This window comes from Cryptotermes secundus, unplaced genomic scaffold, assembly GCF_002891405.2.
Source record: "Cryptotermes secundus unplaced genomic scaffold, Csec_1.0 scaffold289, whole genome shotgun sequence".
NCBI lineage: Eukaryota > Metazoa > Arthropoda > Insecta > Blattodea > Kalotermitidae > Cryptotermes > Cryptotermes secundus.
Window position 1 is genome coordinate 406,226 of NW_019722431.1, and position 20,169 is coordinate 426,394.

The 20,169-nt window shown below is 38.2% G+C and overlaps 2 protein-coding genes across 3 annotated transcripts; both read right to left on the minus strand.

Moving 5' to 3' along the window:
• Window positions 1-1,044: 1,044 nt before the first annotated feature.
• LOC111861387 lies at window positions 1,045-2,496 on the minus strand. Of its 2 annotated transcripts, none has more exons than XM_023845908.2 (2): window positions 1,726-2,496; window positions 1,045-1,359 (listed from the first exon to the last, which is right to left on the minus strand). In XM_023845908.2, exons 1-2 carry the CDS (start codon window positions 2,135-2,137, stop codon window positions 1,220-1,222), a joined length of 552 nt encoding a protein of 183 aa, XP_023701676.1. In that variant the 5' UTR covers window positions 2,138-2,496; the 3' UTR covers window positions 1,045-1,219. The 2 variants fall into 2 exon arrangements, with proteins under 2 accessions (XP_023701676.1, XP_023701677.1); XM_023845909.2 differs by having other exon boundaries at window positions 1,045-1,556; window positions 1,726-2,484.
• A 4,665-nt stretch (window positions 2,497-7,161) lies between these two features.
• Window positions 7,162-18,112, minus strand: LOC111861358 (piRNA biogenesis protein EXD1). Its single transcript, XM_023845853.1, has 8 exons — window positions 18,030-18,112; window positions 16,323-16,506; window positions 14,965-15,150; window positions 14,513-14,610; window positions 12,651-12,923; window positions 9,666-9,806; window positions 8,408-8,599; window positions 7,162-8,009 (listed from the first exon to the last, which is right to left on the minus strand). The coding sequence occupies exons 2-8, from the start codon at window positions 16,504-16,506 to the stop codon at window positions 7,908-7,910; spliced, it is 1,176 nt and encodes a 391-aa protein (XP_023701621.1). The 5' UTR covers window positions 18,030-18,112; the 3' UTR covers window positions 7,162-7,907.
• Between the last annotated feature and the right edge of the window lie 2,057 nt (window positions 18,113-20,169).

A 20,169-nucleotide genomic window follows, 5' to 3' on the forward strand; every position in this document is an offset into this window, starting at 1 on the left:
TGTTACACAATGGCATGTGTGATCTGTACTGCATTTTCACAAATCAAATGCACAATGTCGTTAACATTTATAGGAAATGTCCTATAAACGTAGTACAGTTAAGTCTTCAGAAGACTCAAAAAGATTGAAGTTAGTAGTTCAGTGACTCATACAGTCACACAAGGACCAGGACCCCAAGCAGACTACAAGAGGCTCACCATGTAGCAGATAGGTGAAACCAGTACAGAATTTTGGCAGGGAAGCATCTTAGACAATTGTCACAATTGAACTGAAGATAAATTTTAATATATATCATAGGGAAATAGATTCATAAGGTGTAAGGTTGATGCAACTGGCTCAGAATCTTGTCCAAAGGTGTTCTTTTGTTAGTAGTGTTGAACCTCCAGGTTCTGTTGTCATAAGAGTTAATTAGTAAGATGGATCTTAGGGAAATATAAAGTGAGGATGGGAGGTGGGTGGAACTGACTCAGGATCATGTCCAGTGGCGGGCTTTGGTATTAGCTGTGTTGAACCTTCAGGTTCTGCTACCAGAGAGTTAGCTAATTAATAAGATGGATCTTAGGGAAATAGGCTGCGAGGTGGATGTAACTGGCTCAGGATCGTAGGGAAATGGGAGGTGGATGGAACTGTCCAGTGGCTGGCTTTGCTATCTGTGGTGTTGAAGCTTTGGGTTCTGCTATATTATGGCATTAGACGAAGTGTAACTTACTACTTTCAATGTAACAGGCAATCTGGTACTTAGCAATACCAAGTCATTGGTTGACTGAAGCTGTTTCCTGCTGTGGTTGCATATGTCTCTCCCAGGAAGGAAGGAGCCATGTGGTACCCATCAGATAAGATATCTGGGCCCCACAGCTAGTGTGAATATGGGGACAGTTAACTGCTGTTAAGTCCATAATGTCACTTTGCTAACCAAAGTGTCACCATGTTGAACATACCTGTTTCAGTAAATAATAATAATTCAGACAAATATTTCTTCATGCTTGTTTTTGAGATCCAATTGGGATTTTCTGTCACTCACCTGATCACATTAATACAGATTCATCTCTTTATTTAATGTGGTAACTTTTTATGTTCATTCAAAATTATTCTGTTACATATAGGTCTATATTTTTTATTTCAGTACAAAAGTAATATTTAAAATGTTAGTAAAAAACAACTGAATACAACTTCACATCGACAGGTGATATTATTCAACGATTATAGTCCATATGGCATACTAAATATCACAAGCATCATAGTGATACATATCACAGCCATGTGTTTCTTTCAGCAACTTCTCCATCAAATCCAAATCACATCCTTCAATGATGAACTGTAGGCTGCTGTCACTGACCTTTTCACTCAAAGAATCTTGTTCTAGAGAAGAAATAAAAGCTCTTAGAATAAGTACTTTGCAAAGGATCAAATAAATTTAGTATTGATAAATAAAATTCCCTGTTAGCTATTTATTGCTCTTTACACGTAGTGACCCATGATGCACCGTGGATAGTGAGCATCAAAGCTGCGAGTTGTCGGAAGCACCATTACTTGACATGGGGTAAGGCCACAAAATTCTGAAAAGCAACACCGTAGTATAAAAAAGTATGTTTCATTTAGTGTCTAAAATGATTTTCTCCTTTTCCCAATTTTCTGGCTCCTAAAGAAAACCCATCACTGCAAATGAAATTCTGAACACAAACTGACTTGCAAATACAGTTCGTCCGAAACTGAAAAAAAAATTACCTTCTTTTCGTTGTCTCTTGGGCTCATCTGTGGAATTATCTTCTTCACTATTACGTTTCCGCCTACCTAAGGTTACTCCCATAGACAGGACATTAACATTTTCCGTACTTGTAAGTGTACCACCAGTACAAGAACCGTTCTTTGGATCTGTTCCATTTCCCATGCTATTTTCTGCACCCGCATCACTTGTATCCATTGCGTAATCTTCTATATCCGGTATTACTGGCAAATATCCGTAATAACCATTAGATGAGATATGAGACGTTCGATATTTTCTATTCTTTTCGGACTGATTTTCCACGTCCTGTACTGTTGTTACGTTAGCATGTAATTCATCATATTGTATACCGGCAGGCCGTTCGCATTTTGTGTCTTTCCAACATGTACTGACAGGCCAGCTAATCCTTGCCATTATAACTGAAATATGTATAGAATATGCTTGTATGGAAAATTAATACCTTACGTCAGACTCGGAATTCTCCAATACGCAACTCAAATGCGCGAATACACAACAGTAAACCACAATTCATACACACATCCCGCGACTCGTTTCTCTGCCACTTCAATAAAGGTGGCATAATTTTCGAATGCAAGTGGTTACGAAGGATGGTGTGGGAAACGAGTTCATACGACAGTTTATATTTTGTGAGAAGTAAAAAGCAGAACTCTCATATTTCATATACATAGAATTAAAAGACTTGTTCTGACGCAAATATCTTCTTACACTCAAATAAAATTTAATGTTAGCATACTACAGAATCATATCCGATTTCTCCTTTGACATAACGAGCGTTAACGAGTAATTTTCCACTGTAAATATCGATTCCTATGCACTGTAGAGAAATCGATGCATATTCCATATATCGATTTCAATATTCGATTGTTTGTAAGAATGACAGCAATCGACACACACCGATTCAAAATGACACGCGCGAGCGCAGTGCATATTGGTCAGTTATGGAGGGAAGTCTATGAAATGAAGGTGGTACTTAAAAGTGAAAATTCTACCAAAATATGCGTATACAGACCATACAGACAGTACGTGTGCCTATGAAGGTGTTGACATTAACGTTATCCGTTGAATCATAATATATATCTTCTCTCGTATAACATGAATATCTGTTTTATTCAGTGCAACAGTCAGGAGTGATTTCGATTTTGTGTACGTAATATATTTCTGATATTCCAACAGAATTGATGTTTTCCCTCACCGCATTGTAAGCTTACACATGTAATACAGGAGTTTATTGCGGCACTTAAACTTGTATGAAATTTATCAACAAGTTGTCGAAGTATATTTGCGCAATGGTACGTATTTTTGTACCAACGTTTAATTTATGTATTTTTAGGTTTTCTGTAGTTCCCGAGTGTGTACATATAGGATTATTTCTTTAATGCGTTATTAAGAGACCTGTAACGGTACTGTGGTTACATTTTAATGTTTCTGCCAATTTTTCATTTCCTATAATATATTCAGAGACCAGTGGAGGGCTCTTGTGAACTTGTAAACATGGTAATGACCCTTTGGGTTCCAGAACATTTGAAATTCTTGAGTAGCTGTGCAACCGGCGGCTTCGCAAGAAGGGCTCAGCACCATGGAGTAACATATTTAGATGTTCGCTTGTTTGGGTTACCTTTCCTTTCCCCCAAACCTACCTTTCATTGGGTTTGCATACTTTTATTTTAGACCAGAGAAATATTCGTATATTTTGATTTTAATATGTGCCTTTCCTTTGAGAACAGTTCTGAGTAGAATATTTGAACCCATGCAAGAGGAAGTGAGCTGGGATAGCGCAGTCGGTATTGTGACTGGACAACTAAGGGGTCAGAATTTGAGTCCCGGAGGGGTAAAAAATTTTCACTTCTCTATGTTGTCCAAACGGTCCAGACTGGCTCTGGGGTCCACTCACTTCCAGCTAGTGCCGAGGTCAAGAAAATGTGGATCTATACATGCACTCCCCCTTAAACCTTCATGGTGTGGTGCTTAATTAGTCAAGCACAGAGACAACCTTACCTTTTTATGAGGGAGAAAGTAGCAGGAGGTAGGAGAAAAGTGCGTAATTAGTGAACTTAATAATTTATCAGATCAAAAATAATTAAATGGGCTGCCTGTGAGATGTCATAAATACTTACAAAATTTTAGTTGGAAAATCTTAAAAGAAGAGACCACTTAAAGGAACTAAACTTAGTAATTTGTAATTGTTCTCCAAGCAGATCGATGGGCCCACTTGCAGTGTCACTTGCATTCGTCATTTGTGTACATCTATACTCGCATGTCTTTGTACCCTGAACACAGACCAGCAAGTCCTACCAAAATTCTGGAATCTTTCTACCAGATGACATGGTTAGATCCCAGAGAACAATAATCATCAGTAAAATGATTTTGTATAAGTATAAATTATTAAATGGGAAAGTTTAAATATATAGTATTACTAACAAATTATAGATTCCTCATAATTATTTAATTTTATTTGTGAGAAATTTGAAACTGAACTTTACAGCACATATTTAAGGTGTTACTATTAACAGCATGCATTAACAGGGGTCTGGGAGATCACTAATAACAGCACAAGAGTAATGCAGACTGCAGTGCCTTTCAGCCTCAATGCATGGAACCAGTCTGCAATACTCACTGGAGCTAGTAATGGTCCCAAAATATCACACTTTTAGAAAATTGCTGTGTAAAGTAGTAATCACATTTCAAATTTCAAGTTCGTATCTGCAATGTTTCAGCAGTTATGATCATTAAATCAGAAATATCTTATGTTTTGTTGTTTCTCATTTAAAATCAGTGCTCTTAATATTGATTTTTTAAAGGTCTGCCATAGTACAAATTCCAAGATTCCACATTTTTTCAGTATTTGAACTGTTGAGCTGTTGAATATAGTGCTTTAAAAAGGTAATTTAAAAATACTTTCAGCAACATGCCATCTATNATGTCCTATTGTACCTTTACTGGTACTCCACTGCCTGTGGAGATTTGATGGAATGAGGATATATATATATATATATACTCGTATATATATATATATATGTTCATCAGAATTGGACATTTTACTTGTAAGTTATTAGGAGCTAACTTTATATTGTCTTTGAAGTCTGTGGCTTCTGAAATTCAGTACTACCCATCCACAGATACAGCTGTTATTTTTATAACATACTGTATTATTTCAGGCTTTTCTTTGGTTACCTTGTAAAGGAATTTGTTTTTTTGTTGCATTTATATACAGACTTACTTACTCATGGAGCTGAGCCCTTCTGGAGGAGCCGCCAATTCTGCAGCTACTCAAGAATTTCCCAGCATTTTATGGAACCCGAAGGTTCATTACCATGTTCACAAGAGCCCTCCACTGGTCCCTATCCTAAGTCAGATCTGTCCAGTCCATACCATTCTAATATTGTCCACCCACCTACGCCTTGGTCTTCCCTGTGGTCTCTTTTCTTCTGGCTTTCCCACCAATATCCTATACACATTCCTTGTCTCCCCCATTCGTGCTACATGACCCGCCCACCTCATCCTCCTTGACTTGATCATTCTAATTATACTTAGTGAAGAGTACAAGTTATGAAGCTCCTCATTATGCAGTTTTCTCCAACCTCCTGTCACTTCATCTCTCTTTGGTCCAAATATTCTCCTCAACACCCTGTTCTCAAACACCCTCAGTCAATGTTCCTCCCTTAATGTCAGAGACCAAGTTTCACACCCATACAGAACCACAGGCAAAATTATAGTTTTGTATATTCTAATTTTTATGTTTTTGGACAACAGACATCTGTAATTGTTTCCATTCTAGCTTCTTCATTGTATCTGTGTTCTCTTTCTTTACTCTTTTGTACATATCTTTTCCTGCTTAATCTGTCTTTCTTATCTTTGGCCTCACTGTATATTATTTATTCAGTACCTTAATTTTTTAAACTTTCGAAGAAATTTTGCCTGTGTGTATGTGTATGTAAATAATTGCCTATAATTAAGTTTTATTCATCCATCCTTGTATAATTACTGAATATCATGACATTAAGTACAACTTATGCTGAAGTGATCCATTCATAATTGGATTTGAAGTTCTCATAGCAGTGATTATATGGAGAGTACTACCTTCTTGGATGTGATGTGGCATAGCCTAGTAGAGGCTCACTGTGTCCACCTGCAATTCTTTCTAACGCCTCTCCTGAGCCATACCACTCCTGCACAGCAGGTCATTCTATTGCTGGCAAGAGTCACCCTCTTCCAGGATCCACAATATCCCCAAGTCCTTTCCTTCAGCTTCTGACAGCGCTCCAAGGCCAGATTCCAGTCCCTATATCACTTCCTCAGTCCACCAACCGGCATCACTGCAGCTTCTCTTTTGGGGACCTCTTAATGCTCCCCTACAGACTGCATCATTCCTGGATCAGGCTCAATCTTCTCCATATCGGCCTCTGTCGCTTCGTGGCAGGCCTTCATGTTCGCTGAGGTCGACTCCTTGCATTCCAGATGTGCCTCCATCACTTCCTGGCAGGCTGTTCTCTTGTTTCAGCATGCCCTCATGTTTGCTATCCAGGCATCAACTCTGGATCTTATTTCCTTTAGATTTGCATCCACCTTTTCTTGCAATACTTTTGTAATGGCGTCCATCCTGGTCAGCACGTCTTGCATGTGCCCTTGGTCAGCTATTCTGTTGGCCTCTAACTTGGCTTGGTTGATTTCCATTCTTGCCATCATTTCTTGCATGTGGTCTTGGTTGGCTCTTTTATGGGCATCCATCTTGGCTTCAATATTTGCCAGCAGGCGTTCCATCATTTGTTCCATCTCAATAATGAGGCTATATACTACCCAATGCAATTGTAAATCCAATGATCTGATCAATCTGATCCAATATAATATGAGCTGCCAACTTCGGTCACCAGAAATGTCATGTGTAGGGTGGTTACTTGCTTGGTTTACTCTTCAGTCTTCAAGGTGGAGACATTGCTGAACTACCAGACTATACAGCATCAAAGTTGACTTTAATGCCATTCATTTTAGTAATTTACAAATCTTAATTCTTTCTGTTTCAGTTTCATTGCTTCATCCTCATTAAAACAAATATGATCAAATTGTGTGAACTCTAAATTCATGTAAGTTCAGGCATATCTGGATTCTGGGCACCTGGGATTCAGTTCCTAGTAGGAGTGTGGACTTTTGTCCACATGTCCAATCTGACTCTGGAGGTCTACTCAGGCTCCGGTCTGATGGGTACCATAGAATCTCTTCTGGTGAATAAAATAATCAGGTTCTGAAGCTGTCCATTCAGGTCCATCTGATGCCGAGGTCTAATTAAGTGGAGCATTATCCATGTTCCTCCATGACGATGTCCTTCAGTGCAGGAGCAACTTAATTTCACTTTTCATTATTGGTCAAGAGATATTCCCATCACCCAGATCTTGGTAGAAACGTAAATATAAAAGAACCCAAGACACATTTTCAGGCATTTATTAAGGAATATCACTTTAGATCAGATACATCCATTTAAAAAACTACAATGTGTTGTAGCTATAGAGATGTATAAAATCTCTTTCCGTCCAGATTCACCATTTTAACATGTAACTTACATAGGAATCATTTGAAGTGAACATATAATAAACATTAGAACCCATAGATGTAAGAAACTAGGCACAATTATATATATATATATATAAAACTTAAGGGGGGGGGCGGAATCAGCACATATGAAACTTTACATCTCATGTTTACCCCTTATCACCGTTACTACAGATTTGTGGCCATATTTTAATTTGTGGGTAAACGTTTATCATCTGGAAATACGGTATTCTAAATCTCCCAGCGGTACAAGGTAACTTGTATATCATACTGTAACTTAGGGTATGTTCTAAATACTGAAAAATGCAACAATCGACCACCTGGAGAGCAGCATGGGCTGGTAAAGGTTAAGTCACATTAACTGTGGGATTTTGTTGTAAAAGGACTTACATAAGTGCAAAGAAATGAGACAAAATTAGCTCAGTGTTATTACACAAGAAAATAATTTAAGTTTTACTTCACTACAGTACATGAAATTACGTTAAACATAATAACAGTCTGATAAGGGTCGTCACAGTAAAGCCACAGGCATGCTGATTTATTCATTTCCCCTAACACGTTCTTACCAGCAATAAAAAATGAAAACAAAGAGTTACACTACATAAAACATTTCTCATTTCATTTAACTCGTAGCTGGATCAGGCAGAAATTCCAATGTCTTTTGGTCATCAACTGGTTGGTCATTCAGAGACAGCAACTCAAAGGGTACCAATGCATCACGGGCCTGCAGAAATAAAAGCACAGATTTCAATGTTTATTATGCACAATAAACTGAAAACATTTTAATAGGTATTCCTTAATTTACACAATGGTTGTGTTCACACCTACACAAATTTCAGGTGCCAGATTATCAAAAATTTTCATGACACACCTCTATAATTTTCTTCCTATTATATCACTATTCATCACCCATCAAAAACAACCATATTTCTGCCAAGTAAAATGGAAGAGAGTTGATAGTACAGCTCAAAAAACACATTAAATTGTCTGTGCTCAATGCGGTAATTTATTATATTCATAGTATTCTAACGTATAGAAATGCTTTGCTCTTCCTGTGGAATTTGAAGTAACTCTCAAGGCTAAGAAATAAAAGCTGTTAACTTCTGTACAAGGGTTTCGTACCTGGTGTTCACTAGCTTCAGCCTGCTCTGCATCCCGCACTAAATTCAGGAAGACATCAACACACTGATAGAATGGAAGCATTAGTGCCTCATGAACTTTTTTCTGGAGATGAAGCAGAAAAATGCAGTTCTTCACAGCAGCTGCCTCCAGTGTAATAGGCAAAGGGCGTTTATGCCACTCCAGTGAATCAAGCTGTGAACAGAGCACACAAGAATATGAAATACCATCACAATGGTGTTTCTGCAAACAGGATATAGAAGAATGTCCATCCACAGTGAAGTCTAAGGACACAGGAAAAAGAAAACTGACTTAGTGTCATCATGATCACCTGTGAACATAAGAAATAAAAGACTTCCACTGTAATAAAAAAAAAGTATGTGAACAAATAGAAGAATGTCGGATCACCATAAGTCTGTGAATGCGGGAAATAGAATATCCACTACTGTAGCTAAGTCTGTGAACAAAGAAAACAAATGAATATCCACTGTCATCATAATCCAGAGTTATTTACTAACCAAATAGTGTTATGTGCACTCACTGAATAAATGAATATAACTGTCCATCTGTTATCAATTTCCACAACTGCAAAATGTTAATACTTTAAATAGTGGTTTTATAAAAAAGGTTACTGATCAAGTCACATTAAATGGCTGCATTTCTAGCTTGTATGTGGGAGATAAATCAAAGCTGGGACACTGGTATCCTAAGTGAGGTCTTCTTCAGTCCCTCCAAGCAAATGCCATGGTAGTACCTTAAACAAGGTCATACCAACTTACTTCCTCAGCCTTTCTAATCCATTATTCACTATCATCCATTCTTTCAATGCTGTAGTATCTGAATTAGTGTTATCAAATACACTATACACTATACATGTAAATATAATAAAAATTAATCAAATTTAATTTTAATCTGTACTGGCTCAATTCAGCTCCTACTTTGTATGAGGTTCACAGAAACTGGGACATCAAAAATGGGTGTTTATAAAAATAAAACTGTACATGATATAAAGTAAGAGCCATTACCTCAAACTGAAGTACATTTTTTAATATATTCAGGAACTGTGCTCATAATTTCTTCCTTTCCTCCCCCCCTTCTTTGAACTGACAACATCTTTGAGGGAATACATTTTTGCCTATTCTCTACATAACGTGAAACCAGTTTATTAGCTCTTCTAGGAAACAAATGTTTTGTTCAGAGTTTAAAGATCAGGCAACAGAAACAAGATTCCTTGGTACAGAATCGTACCACACTGACTTACCACAACATATCCATCACGAATTTGTGGGCGATACAGGAGGTCCTCTGGAAGATGCAGGTATCTTGTCAGGCATTGTGGCAAACTGCGCACAGTGCGAGGGAACTGCCCACACTGCTGCTTTGTCACCATTAGGTCAGCAACCTGAACCAGTCATACCATATCACAGCCCTGATACCACTCACATATTGTAACTCAGAATTATTTGCCTATGGAAGCCTTATATTTTACATAACTGCAGTAAAACCTGCTTACAACAGAACCTTTATAAGTGTTCATGTCTGCCTGCAGATCCTGAATACATAACTATTAAAAAGAATCCAATAAAATTCAGTATTTTGGATATACACCAAACGTTAAGAGCAGCCCTGTCCAACGCAGCGCCCGTGGTATATTTTTCTGGCGCCCTCCGTAACCACATATAATTGACTTTTATTGTTCCTTGCATCCTGTTGTGTACTAGACGAATGTTAAAGNNNNAAGTTTACTATTATTATTATTATTATTATTGTTTTTATTATTATTATTATTATTATTATTATTAGTAGTAGTAGTAGTAGTAGTAGAAGTAGAAGTGCTAGTAGTAGTAGTGTGTGGTGGCGCCCGCACCTCCAAAGGCATCAGTGAATTGTGCCCAAGTATATAAGAACGTTGGACAGCACTGCGTTAGAGAGTGCATTTAATTTTGTTCTGCACTGGTATAATATAACTCTTACTTTACACAAAACTCAATTAAATGTTCTCATTTTCTTAATATTGGTTTATCATATTGTTGTCAGAATGCAGGGTAGTAGGATCACATTACCTGGCTTCCACACACCTGTCATTCTATTGAAATACAGAACACACTCACTTATCTGGGTACAGTTAATCCAGACTGAAATATGAAAAATACTGTTCACAGTTGTGTACATACTTAAAAGACACCTGGCACAGAAGAGTCACTTGTCTGTTCTGACAAAACTTAACAGTTTCTTCAAACCTACACCATTACATTAAAAAACAAGTACAACTTCTGAGCGTTCTGTTGATGAATAAATGTATCATCTTGTTATAGTTTTTAAACAGAGGCTCTACTGTGATATTTTTTATTTATTTTCATCAGCAATACTTACATCATTAAATTTTCCATTTTTTTGTGTTCTAAGCTTTTGGGGTATTTTTTAGGGCTACCTTTTGCGTTACTGATCCAGATGAACTCCCCTCCCCTTTACACCGGATTAACAGGGGTTTACTAACTGAGACCTATCCCTGTTCCAAAATGTTCCATTCAAATTCTACAGCTTTCACTACAGGTGATATGCCCAAAAAAATAAAAAAAACAGAGTTCTTCAGTATTCAGTTCAGTACTGTTAGTGAGTGAGCAGTCACCCATTTGTGTAGTCCTGTGCAGCTCAATCAAGCGAAGTGAGTCAGCGCAGTACCGTGACTTTGTCGTGTTGCTGTGAAGTGACAAGCAAACCGATATTTGATCTCAAGAACATGGGGGTTATTCAAGGTGATATTTTGTGACAATGTAAAGTGCAATATTTATTTAAGGTTTCCCGGGGATCAGCGGTGTGAACACCAGATTGAGGAAAATCTTAAATGGAGTCAATTTAACATTGAGGTTACTGAGTTAGGATCATTAAAATGGAGCATAAACTGAGGGAGAACTTTAAATCAGGAACCATTAAATGTGGGGTTCAGTACATTTACTTGTAACAAATGAAGATCAGTGAGGCACAGCAGACTCTTCGTTAATTGCTTTGTGGAGTAATCAGTATGTTTCAGAACCCCCCAGTTATTGGGTACTGCTTCCTGTAATGATTTAAATGCTACCCATTGTATGTATGTTTCAGTAATGTGGATCTGATGCATTACAACAATTTGTAACAGACTGTACATCTTCTTGTCCTCTCACAACTTTCTATTTTGTTTCCTCCACTGGACAAGGGTCACTGCCTTCTGCTATCAAGGTATCTTTCTCACTGTTTTCTGTCCAGTAACATGACCAGGAAGTAATACGTGACTTTCAGGGTCAAATAGCATGGATGGTGGAGTAATCCCAGATTTTTGGATTACCTGTTGTTAAGTGTCAGTGCTGCTTCTCCATTACCACAGTCAAATAGGTGTTCACCATATATAAAACAGCAGAGAACGCATTTGATAAATGTGTACTCTAGACTGTAGCACATCCTTTCACTCATGTTCCTTTTTGGACGGGTTTCATAACCTTTCCCTCCTGCTAACACAGCAGAACATAGCTGCCTCTTTCCGTATTCCGTATTGAGGGGGGTGGGTTTCCCCATGCACTTAGACTGATACTGGTCCATTGTGCGTCCCCCTTTAATTTCTACTGTCTCCATACCCTACCGGTACTGGTGCTTACTATCAGCCCCTTTCTGCCAGCGAGGTTCCAACCTCTTACTGGCAGTGGTATCTAATAGTTAGTCCCTTTCTGTCAGCGAGGTCGTCCCTCCTCTGGCAGGGGTCCCTAGTCCCTTTCTCCCAGCAAGGTTTCTACCCTCTACTTGGCAGTGGTATCTAATACTTTAGTCCCTTTCTGTCAGAGAGGTCCCCCCTCCTCTGGCAGTGGTACCTGATACTTCCCCCATCTACCGGAGGAATTGGAAACTACTTGGGCGGGAAACTTGGCCTAATTTTGCTCAGAGGTCTCCTAGAGACATGAGGTTCTTTTACGTGCCGTAAATCTACGACACGGGACCCACAGGTTAAAGTCCCTCCCAGAGGACTTGTTCCCTGAATTTTTCCGCCCTTAAAAATTCGACGACCTCCGCCGGATATTTGAACCCGCGTGGGTGGGAACATTACCTCTAGACTACGGAGGCTGCTTAGCTGCCTCTTACAACATAATTAAATATAATTTGAAGTTTAAATACTAAGAAACATCTGGAATTACACACCACACCCCATTTTAAATGGAATGGTCAAAGTGGTAAATCAGTTTTTCAAATCACGATCATTGGGTGCCCCCATTCTACTTACTTGTGTGTCAAAGACATTGCAAATTGTAACACGATATTTGTGGTACAAGCAATCAGAAACAAGACGACAGTTGTGGATGACTTTTTCAATTTCTTCTGTTTCCAGTACATCACGAAGTCCATTGTCAAAGGCTGCATCACCAAGAGTGCACATGTCAAACACGAAAGCACAGCTGGGAGTGGCAATGCTCAGTAGGCTAACCTTACTGTGCCGTCCAAACATGGCTCCTTCCACGCTGAAACCAACTGCTGACTCTGCTTTAATGTCTCTTACCTGTTGTAAAACATAACAAGCACCAAGAAGTAACATTTCGTTGCAGCCGAGGCTCTCAACGCCAGTGACTATGGCTTTGTGATTGTAGCACCGTGTAGTTCAGAGACAGCCTGACATCTTGGAAGAATATACTACCTCCATCTTCATGACTGAAAAGTAGGCCAAGCCAGGAATCATTACTTCTCTACCTCCTGCCTGCTTCTTGCTCGGTCTATTCTTCAAACATGAAGATAGAAGCTACATTTTCCTCCAAAAGTTGGGTACATGGTGTCCGAACCCAAAATACCATTCTCTTCAAACAACATTTTACTCACAAACGTTAACATTGCCTTCTTTATATGCTGTTTATTGACCAGATGACTGCTATATAGTCTCAGTACTGAGAGTGTCATTAATTAACCAACTTAAAAGAAAATGAATAATAATTTGGAAAGATGTGGAAGGAAGAATCATGTATTACAGTGCTATCCTCGCACCTGCTTAGAAAGACTGAGAAAAACCACAGTCAGGACAGTCCGTGTCCTGATCAAGATTCAAACGACACCTCCCAAATAAAATCAGAACTGTTGTATTTTAGCGTCCTGTTGCACTGATTTTCATCCATGATATGTATACAGTTGCCGCCTTGTAGTGCACTCAATTTCACCTGTTACTTCACGACATGTGAACATTACAACACTCGCAGCTAAGAAGGGAACACACATCACAAGACACGGTTTACACATAATATAAGAAAAATGACCCCCATAGTGGAAGAACCACACGCAAGTTTTAATTATGACACATAAGATGAATAATCTTAACAAGTTTTAGTGTGTGTATATTCATTATAGTTGACAAATACGCACTTTTAATACTTTTTAAATAATTTTATAAAGGCAAGCAATGAAATAGATTAGCGTAATTAGGGCATCTGATGATGGCACTATGTTGCCGAAACACGTCGTGAAGTAACAGGTGAAACTGAGTGCACTACAAGACGCCAACTGTATACATATCATGGATGAAAATCAGAACTGTTACCACTTTTGTATATTTTCATCTTTATGTTCTTGGATAACAGATGGGAAAACACTGAACTGTAGCAAGCATTCCCTGAATTTAATATGCTCTTCGATGTCTTCATGAATGCGCTTTCGATTGTAAATTGTCATTCCCAAATATGTGAATTCTGCCACATTTTCAAAGGATCTGTTAACTTTCTTTGTGCTGTACTGCATCTTAAAATATTCCTCTGTATGTACCATCATCAGATCATTACACCATCATTAGGAAGTTACTACGATTATATTTTCAGCATAAACCGAGCACTAAAACTGTCATAATACTAATCTCATTGAAAACACAGGCGTCTTTTCCTGTAAAGTTACCTACTGAAGGTATGATGTACCCTTGAAGATGTTTCAGACAATATGGTTTTGTCCTCCATTCTGGGGAGTTATCATGAACCTAAACCATTTTTCTCTGAATTTACTTACACAACAACCTCCTTACTGGCTCACTGACATGTTTCCACCCAATAAATTAACACAATCAGCACAGACCAGAAGCTGACATGTTCCATTCAATTCATTACGTGTAGTACTCACAGCTTTCTTAAATAAATCTCCCAAGCGATTGATGAGCACATGATTCTTGACAAGTTTATTCAGAGCATCATATTCTTCTTCACTTATTTGGCTTCTGTCTGAAACACATGTATATGAAACGTATGACTTTGGCTTTCACGAGAACAGATTACAAGTTTCTCTTTTTATAATATATGGATAGGATAGAATCTTATAAAAGAGTGCATCACATTCTATGTGGTATATTCTCAAAAGCTGGTCATACATTAGACTTCAGCCACAAAAACATAATAATAAAACCATACACCATATGTGAAGAGTCTTAAACTGTAATGCTACTTTTATGCTGCAGGTGTTCCTGCCAGGAAGGCAACCACGTGGGTAATGGCTGAGTATAAAATTAACCGTTGTATTATCATGTTGTCAGTGGTTTGATTTGCAAACGTTATTCTGGCATGTGCTTAGAAACTCACTCATAGCAGCTTGTCTCCTGTGGCCATGTCCTCGCTTGTAGTTCGCAACAACATCAGAAAATATTACTTTTCCAGGAACCCTGTCGATATGCAGTACTGGTCGAGTCTGCCGCATCAAGTTCCAGTCTCCAGCAGCCTCATCCTCTTTGTTAACCCCTGCATATGAACCTGGTTCCAGTGCACGAACTGAAACAAGAGGCATTAATTCCCAACACAGTTGTAACCCCTTAATCCTTTCTGATATCCAGTAAAACTGGCTAATATGGATGACTGGCTTTTTACTGCATAACATCAAATCTGTGGTCTAGTGGTCAGACTTCCTGCCTACAGATCCATAGGTCCTGGGTTCGATTCCAGGTAATACCAGATTTTCTGAGAAGTAGTGGGTGTGAAATGTGATCCACTCAACCTCGTGAGCATAAATGAGGAGCTACTTCAAGCAAATAGCGGCTCCACTCTACAAAAAAAAAAAAGATTAACAGTTGTGGGGATCCATTGACCTGACCACGTAACACCCTATATCTGCAAAAGTTGGCACTAACTTCACCAATAAGTGAAGGTCGCTCAGTCGGTATAGAGTGCTTGCAGACTATAGGCCACGGAGATTGATTGATTGATTGAACATCAAATAAATGGGTTAACAAAGGAGTAATGCTCCTGACTCATCTCTAAGTGGTGCTCAATTTGAACCTCAGTCAGGAAATGAGCTATTCCGACAGGATTTCTGTTGTTTTCCTTGGTCCCTCCATGCAAATGCTGGGATAGTGCCTTGATTAGACCACAAATACTTCATAAGATCTGAGATTCTTACTTCAATGGTTATGAAGAGTAAGTAAGTAAAAGTAAAGCTATCCCTGTAACAGGCCGTGATGGCCCATAGGGTTGTGAGACGTTGAGGGTCCCACCTTGACAATCGGTTCAAAGATGGCAGTAAGGTTGTCAGCCTTATGCGCTGGCTGCGCTTCAGTCCGTGGGATATATAATACTGTGTAATCCATCCAAAGTTTATCAGCATTTCGGAGCAACATTGGTCGACTTTCAGCAGATTACATGACATTATATCCCAAAAGAGTTTACACATGCTTTCTCTTAAATTCTTTCAAATTCATCATTCATCTGTTAGCCTGCAATTCGACGCTATATAGTCTACTACAGGCAATGCCATAAAATAACCCACAATAAATACTGTACAGCCATAAAATTCAAAGACAACAGCCTCAGAAATATTTTCATATACAATCAATGAAGGCAATGCCAATATATTATGGATGTCCTAAATTTATAAAATCTTAGGCAAAGAAAAAAGTTGAAGACTTCATTTTTGCATATATCTTATCCACGTTCAGATACAAACTTACCACTGATAACTTCATTTCTATAGTAATGATACAAGCCTTCTATCTTCTTTCCTGATGGATGGAGAACAACTTTATTCAGGGTCAATTTGTTGTGACCAGGATCCATAGAATGGAAAACTCCTTCCACCGTTCCAACTGCAGTCTCTACGAACAATCTCTGACCCTTGGTATAGTCTTGATCCATCTAAGATATAACACAAGAGAATGAAAATTAAATTCACTGAAGAACTTGGTGTAGGTAAAGTAAGGTAAATCTATCCCTGTAACAGGTTGTGAAGGCCCATAGGTTTGTGGGAGGTCAAGGCTCCCACATTTTCTAATCATTCGGCTCACAGATGGTGAAGTTGTCAGCCTTATATGACCGGCCACACTTTCCCCCGGGAAGATTCCTGATACTCATTTCTGTTAGGGGCTGAGTCAACCACAGGGCCACAGTGCAGCTGAAAAGCTTAAATCAATTGAAAAATCCAATGACATCAGGAATGAAACCCACAACCTTCCAGCTTGTAGCATAGTGCATCACCCAACTACACTACCACATACCCCTGAAGAACTTGGTGTAGACCCCCAGAAATACCAAATTTCTTCAAAATCCACTGAGTAATTTTGGAGATGAAACATACACACATGCCTTCCTTGCTATATGTTCATTTCATTCAAAGAACACAGGAAGATAAATTCAGATGCTCTGTTCATATGACACTCCCTTTCTCAAAATGTGTCTCTGCAGCCTTGGATTTTCAGGCAGAAATATTGGATTGGAATACAATCACCACATAACCTGTAGCAAATACTACAAAAAGGTGAAATGCATGCAATGTACATATAGAGGCAAGCTCCACAGAACAGCGCCCTTTTTAAGATGCTAATACTTGCTCACTTAGTCAAGATATTTAGTGCCTTTTATGGAATCCAGAGTTCACAACAGCAAAATAATGGTTCCTACCCTCAGCCAAATTAATCCTGCCCACACCCCCTGACCATCTCTTTGATATCCATTTTCTGAAGAACCTTATGTAACAAATTCTCAAGTGTCACAAATTTGCACACAATCAAAATGAAGCAGCAAATGTATGCATTCTAGGGAGACAGGGATCAAATCGTTGTATGAGGTTCCAGGTACAGGGAATAAACAATTCATGAATTGTCAAAAACAAACTGTAAAATGGAATTTGGTATTCATGCATTAATGGATAACTGAAGTAACATTAACATTAACTTAAGGCTGTACCATAGACCAAGCGGTTAGTCGCTGGCTTCCCAACGTGGCGGCCCGGGTTCGATCCTGGGTCTGGTCAAGTGGGAATTGTGGTGGACAAAGTGGCACTGGGGCAGGTTTTCTCAGAGCACTTCGGTTTCCCCTGCCAATCTTCATTCCACCAACTGCTCCACAATCACCCTCACCTATCATCTGTGGCTGGTACAATATAGGCCAGAAGTGGCCGCAGTACAAGGGACTTTGTCCCACCCCACCAGCAATAAAAAAAAACTTTAAAACTTCACTGATATGCTATCACACTAGCACTGGCACACAAGTTTATTTGTAAAACCAAAACTGAAGCCTACCTTTAGGTTCTTTTCCAAAACAAAACCAAAAAGCCTGCAGTTACTTGGGTCAGCTGCTAATTTGAAGAGCTGGAATTTATTCTAATACATGCATCATACTAAACTATATGCAGTTAAGTTCTAGAATCTGTTTAATAATACCTTTCTTCGTCTTCTTGTACAACTTAATCTTGTTTGGTAGGTTTCTCTGGTGTGTCCGATGTAAATGCTCGGTGGACATAGGCTGCCAATATAATGTGAAGGACAACAACAGTTACTATAGCGGAATACACGCTGCTCTGTACACGTGAAAGTCCTAGTACACCTGTTAATATGAAACAACATTATGCATGTGAGACCTGAGGTTGTCGTAGCAGTGGATTATGAAGGGTATCATCTTCTGGGACTTGATGCCATGTGATCTGCTAGATAGGTAGCAATTTATTTTATGTTGTTAGGCAATTTGTTGTAAAAGATACAGCTAGCTACTGAAGGATTACTATCATAAAGTTCTAAGTTGTGCCCATATACTATATGATAGTCTTTATTATTTCTTGTGTTATATGTATGTATTTGTTCATTCATTGTGCAGTTACACTTTTTTTACATATAGGATTGTTTCTTGTATATATAGCAAGTATACTGTTAGTATCTTTAGATTTCTAAAGCTATCCCTGCATGATTCCAGATGTTTTAGCCTTGCAATGTATCTTACTGCCCTTTTTTTTTGGAGTACAAAAATTCTTCTAGTGAGGGTCTTAGCACTATGTCCCCATACTATTATTCCATAAGATAGATGAGGATAGATCAAACCGTAATACAACATTCTTCTTTCATTTAGATCGAGTATTTTAGATAGCCTGTTAATTATGAATAGGCTACGGCTAATTCTACTGCAGATTTTTTCAATATGTAATTCCCAGCTCAAGGTACTATCTATTACTACCCCCAGGAAATTTGTGCTTTTTACATTTAATATTTCCCTGTTCTTTATTGGGATTTTTAGATTACTTTCCTGCCTGCATTGTTTTGTCTGGAAGAGAATATAGCGAGTTTTAGATGGATTTATAAATAAATTATTTGTCTCAAAGTATTGCTCTAACACTCCTATATTATTTGAAGTCGTGTTTTGGAGCTCATTCATATCATTTCCTACATTCAGTATTGATGTGTCATCAGCATACATTGTTGATCTGCCTTGTGTTAGATGTGGGATATCGTTTATATACCAGATGAAGAGTAATGGCCATTATTTATTCTAACCGTCTTACAGTGCATACATTTATTCACCCCACTCTTCTCTCCTGCACTAAATGTTTCAGCACAAAAGTGCCATCTTCAGGTGCTTTTCGATGTACGTTAAACTACTTCATTGCATGCCCTGTTGTCTTTATACTAAAATATATATTCGTCATATATATTGATAAATTTCAAATATTAAAACTGTTCATGATTTGTCATCCTTATGTCGTATCTCAATACGCGAGTCACACCTATCCTCTTCTATCGGAGCATTCTTCCTACTTTCGTGTGTGTATTGTGCTTTGTGTTGTGTCTTGCTCCTGTGACTGCGTGTGTTATACTCATAAGAGTATACTCCTCTTACAAGAGGAAACTCATATTAAATTTTTGGGCACTGAAATTGATAAGTTCTTGAATTGGAAGACACAGGTTGAATCAATGTTACCCAGATTGGGAAAGGCATGTTATGCAATAGGAATTATGAAAATATATAGTAATGTTACAACACTTAAAATGATATATCATGCATTCTTTCATTCACTCATGAGATATGGAACAGTTTTTTGGAGTAACTCATCAGAGACCAAGAAGATCTTTCTCTTACAAAAGAAGACTATTTTAATAATAATAAGGATGAAACATAGAGAGTCATGTAGGCCAGCATTTATCAAGTTAAATATATTAACATTGGTGTCTCAATATATTTTATCTTTGATGACTTTTATGATAAATAACTTGGAATATTTTACTTTTAATTATTCAATTTATGAGACAGCAACAAGACATGAAAGAAATTTACATGTCCTACAATCACATCTCGCAATGAGGCAGAAAGGGGTCCATTGCACAAGCATAAAAATATTTAACAGTCTGCCTGATTATTTAACTAATTTAGTACATGATAAAAACCAGTTTATAAAAGAAATAAGAGATGTCCTAATACATAATCCATCATATACTGTTGATGAATTTCTTCTCTTATGTCAGGATCAACAGCTAAGGAATAGAAGGGGAGTGCATGCTGACTGATGGATGTCCCACAGTAGGCATCAATATAGAC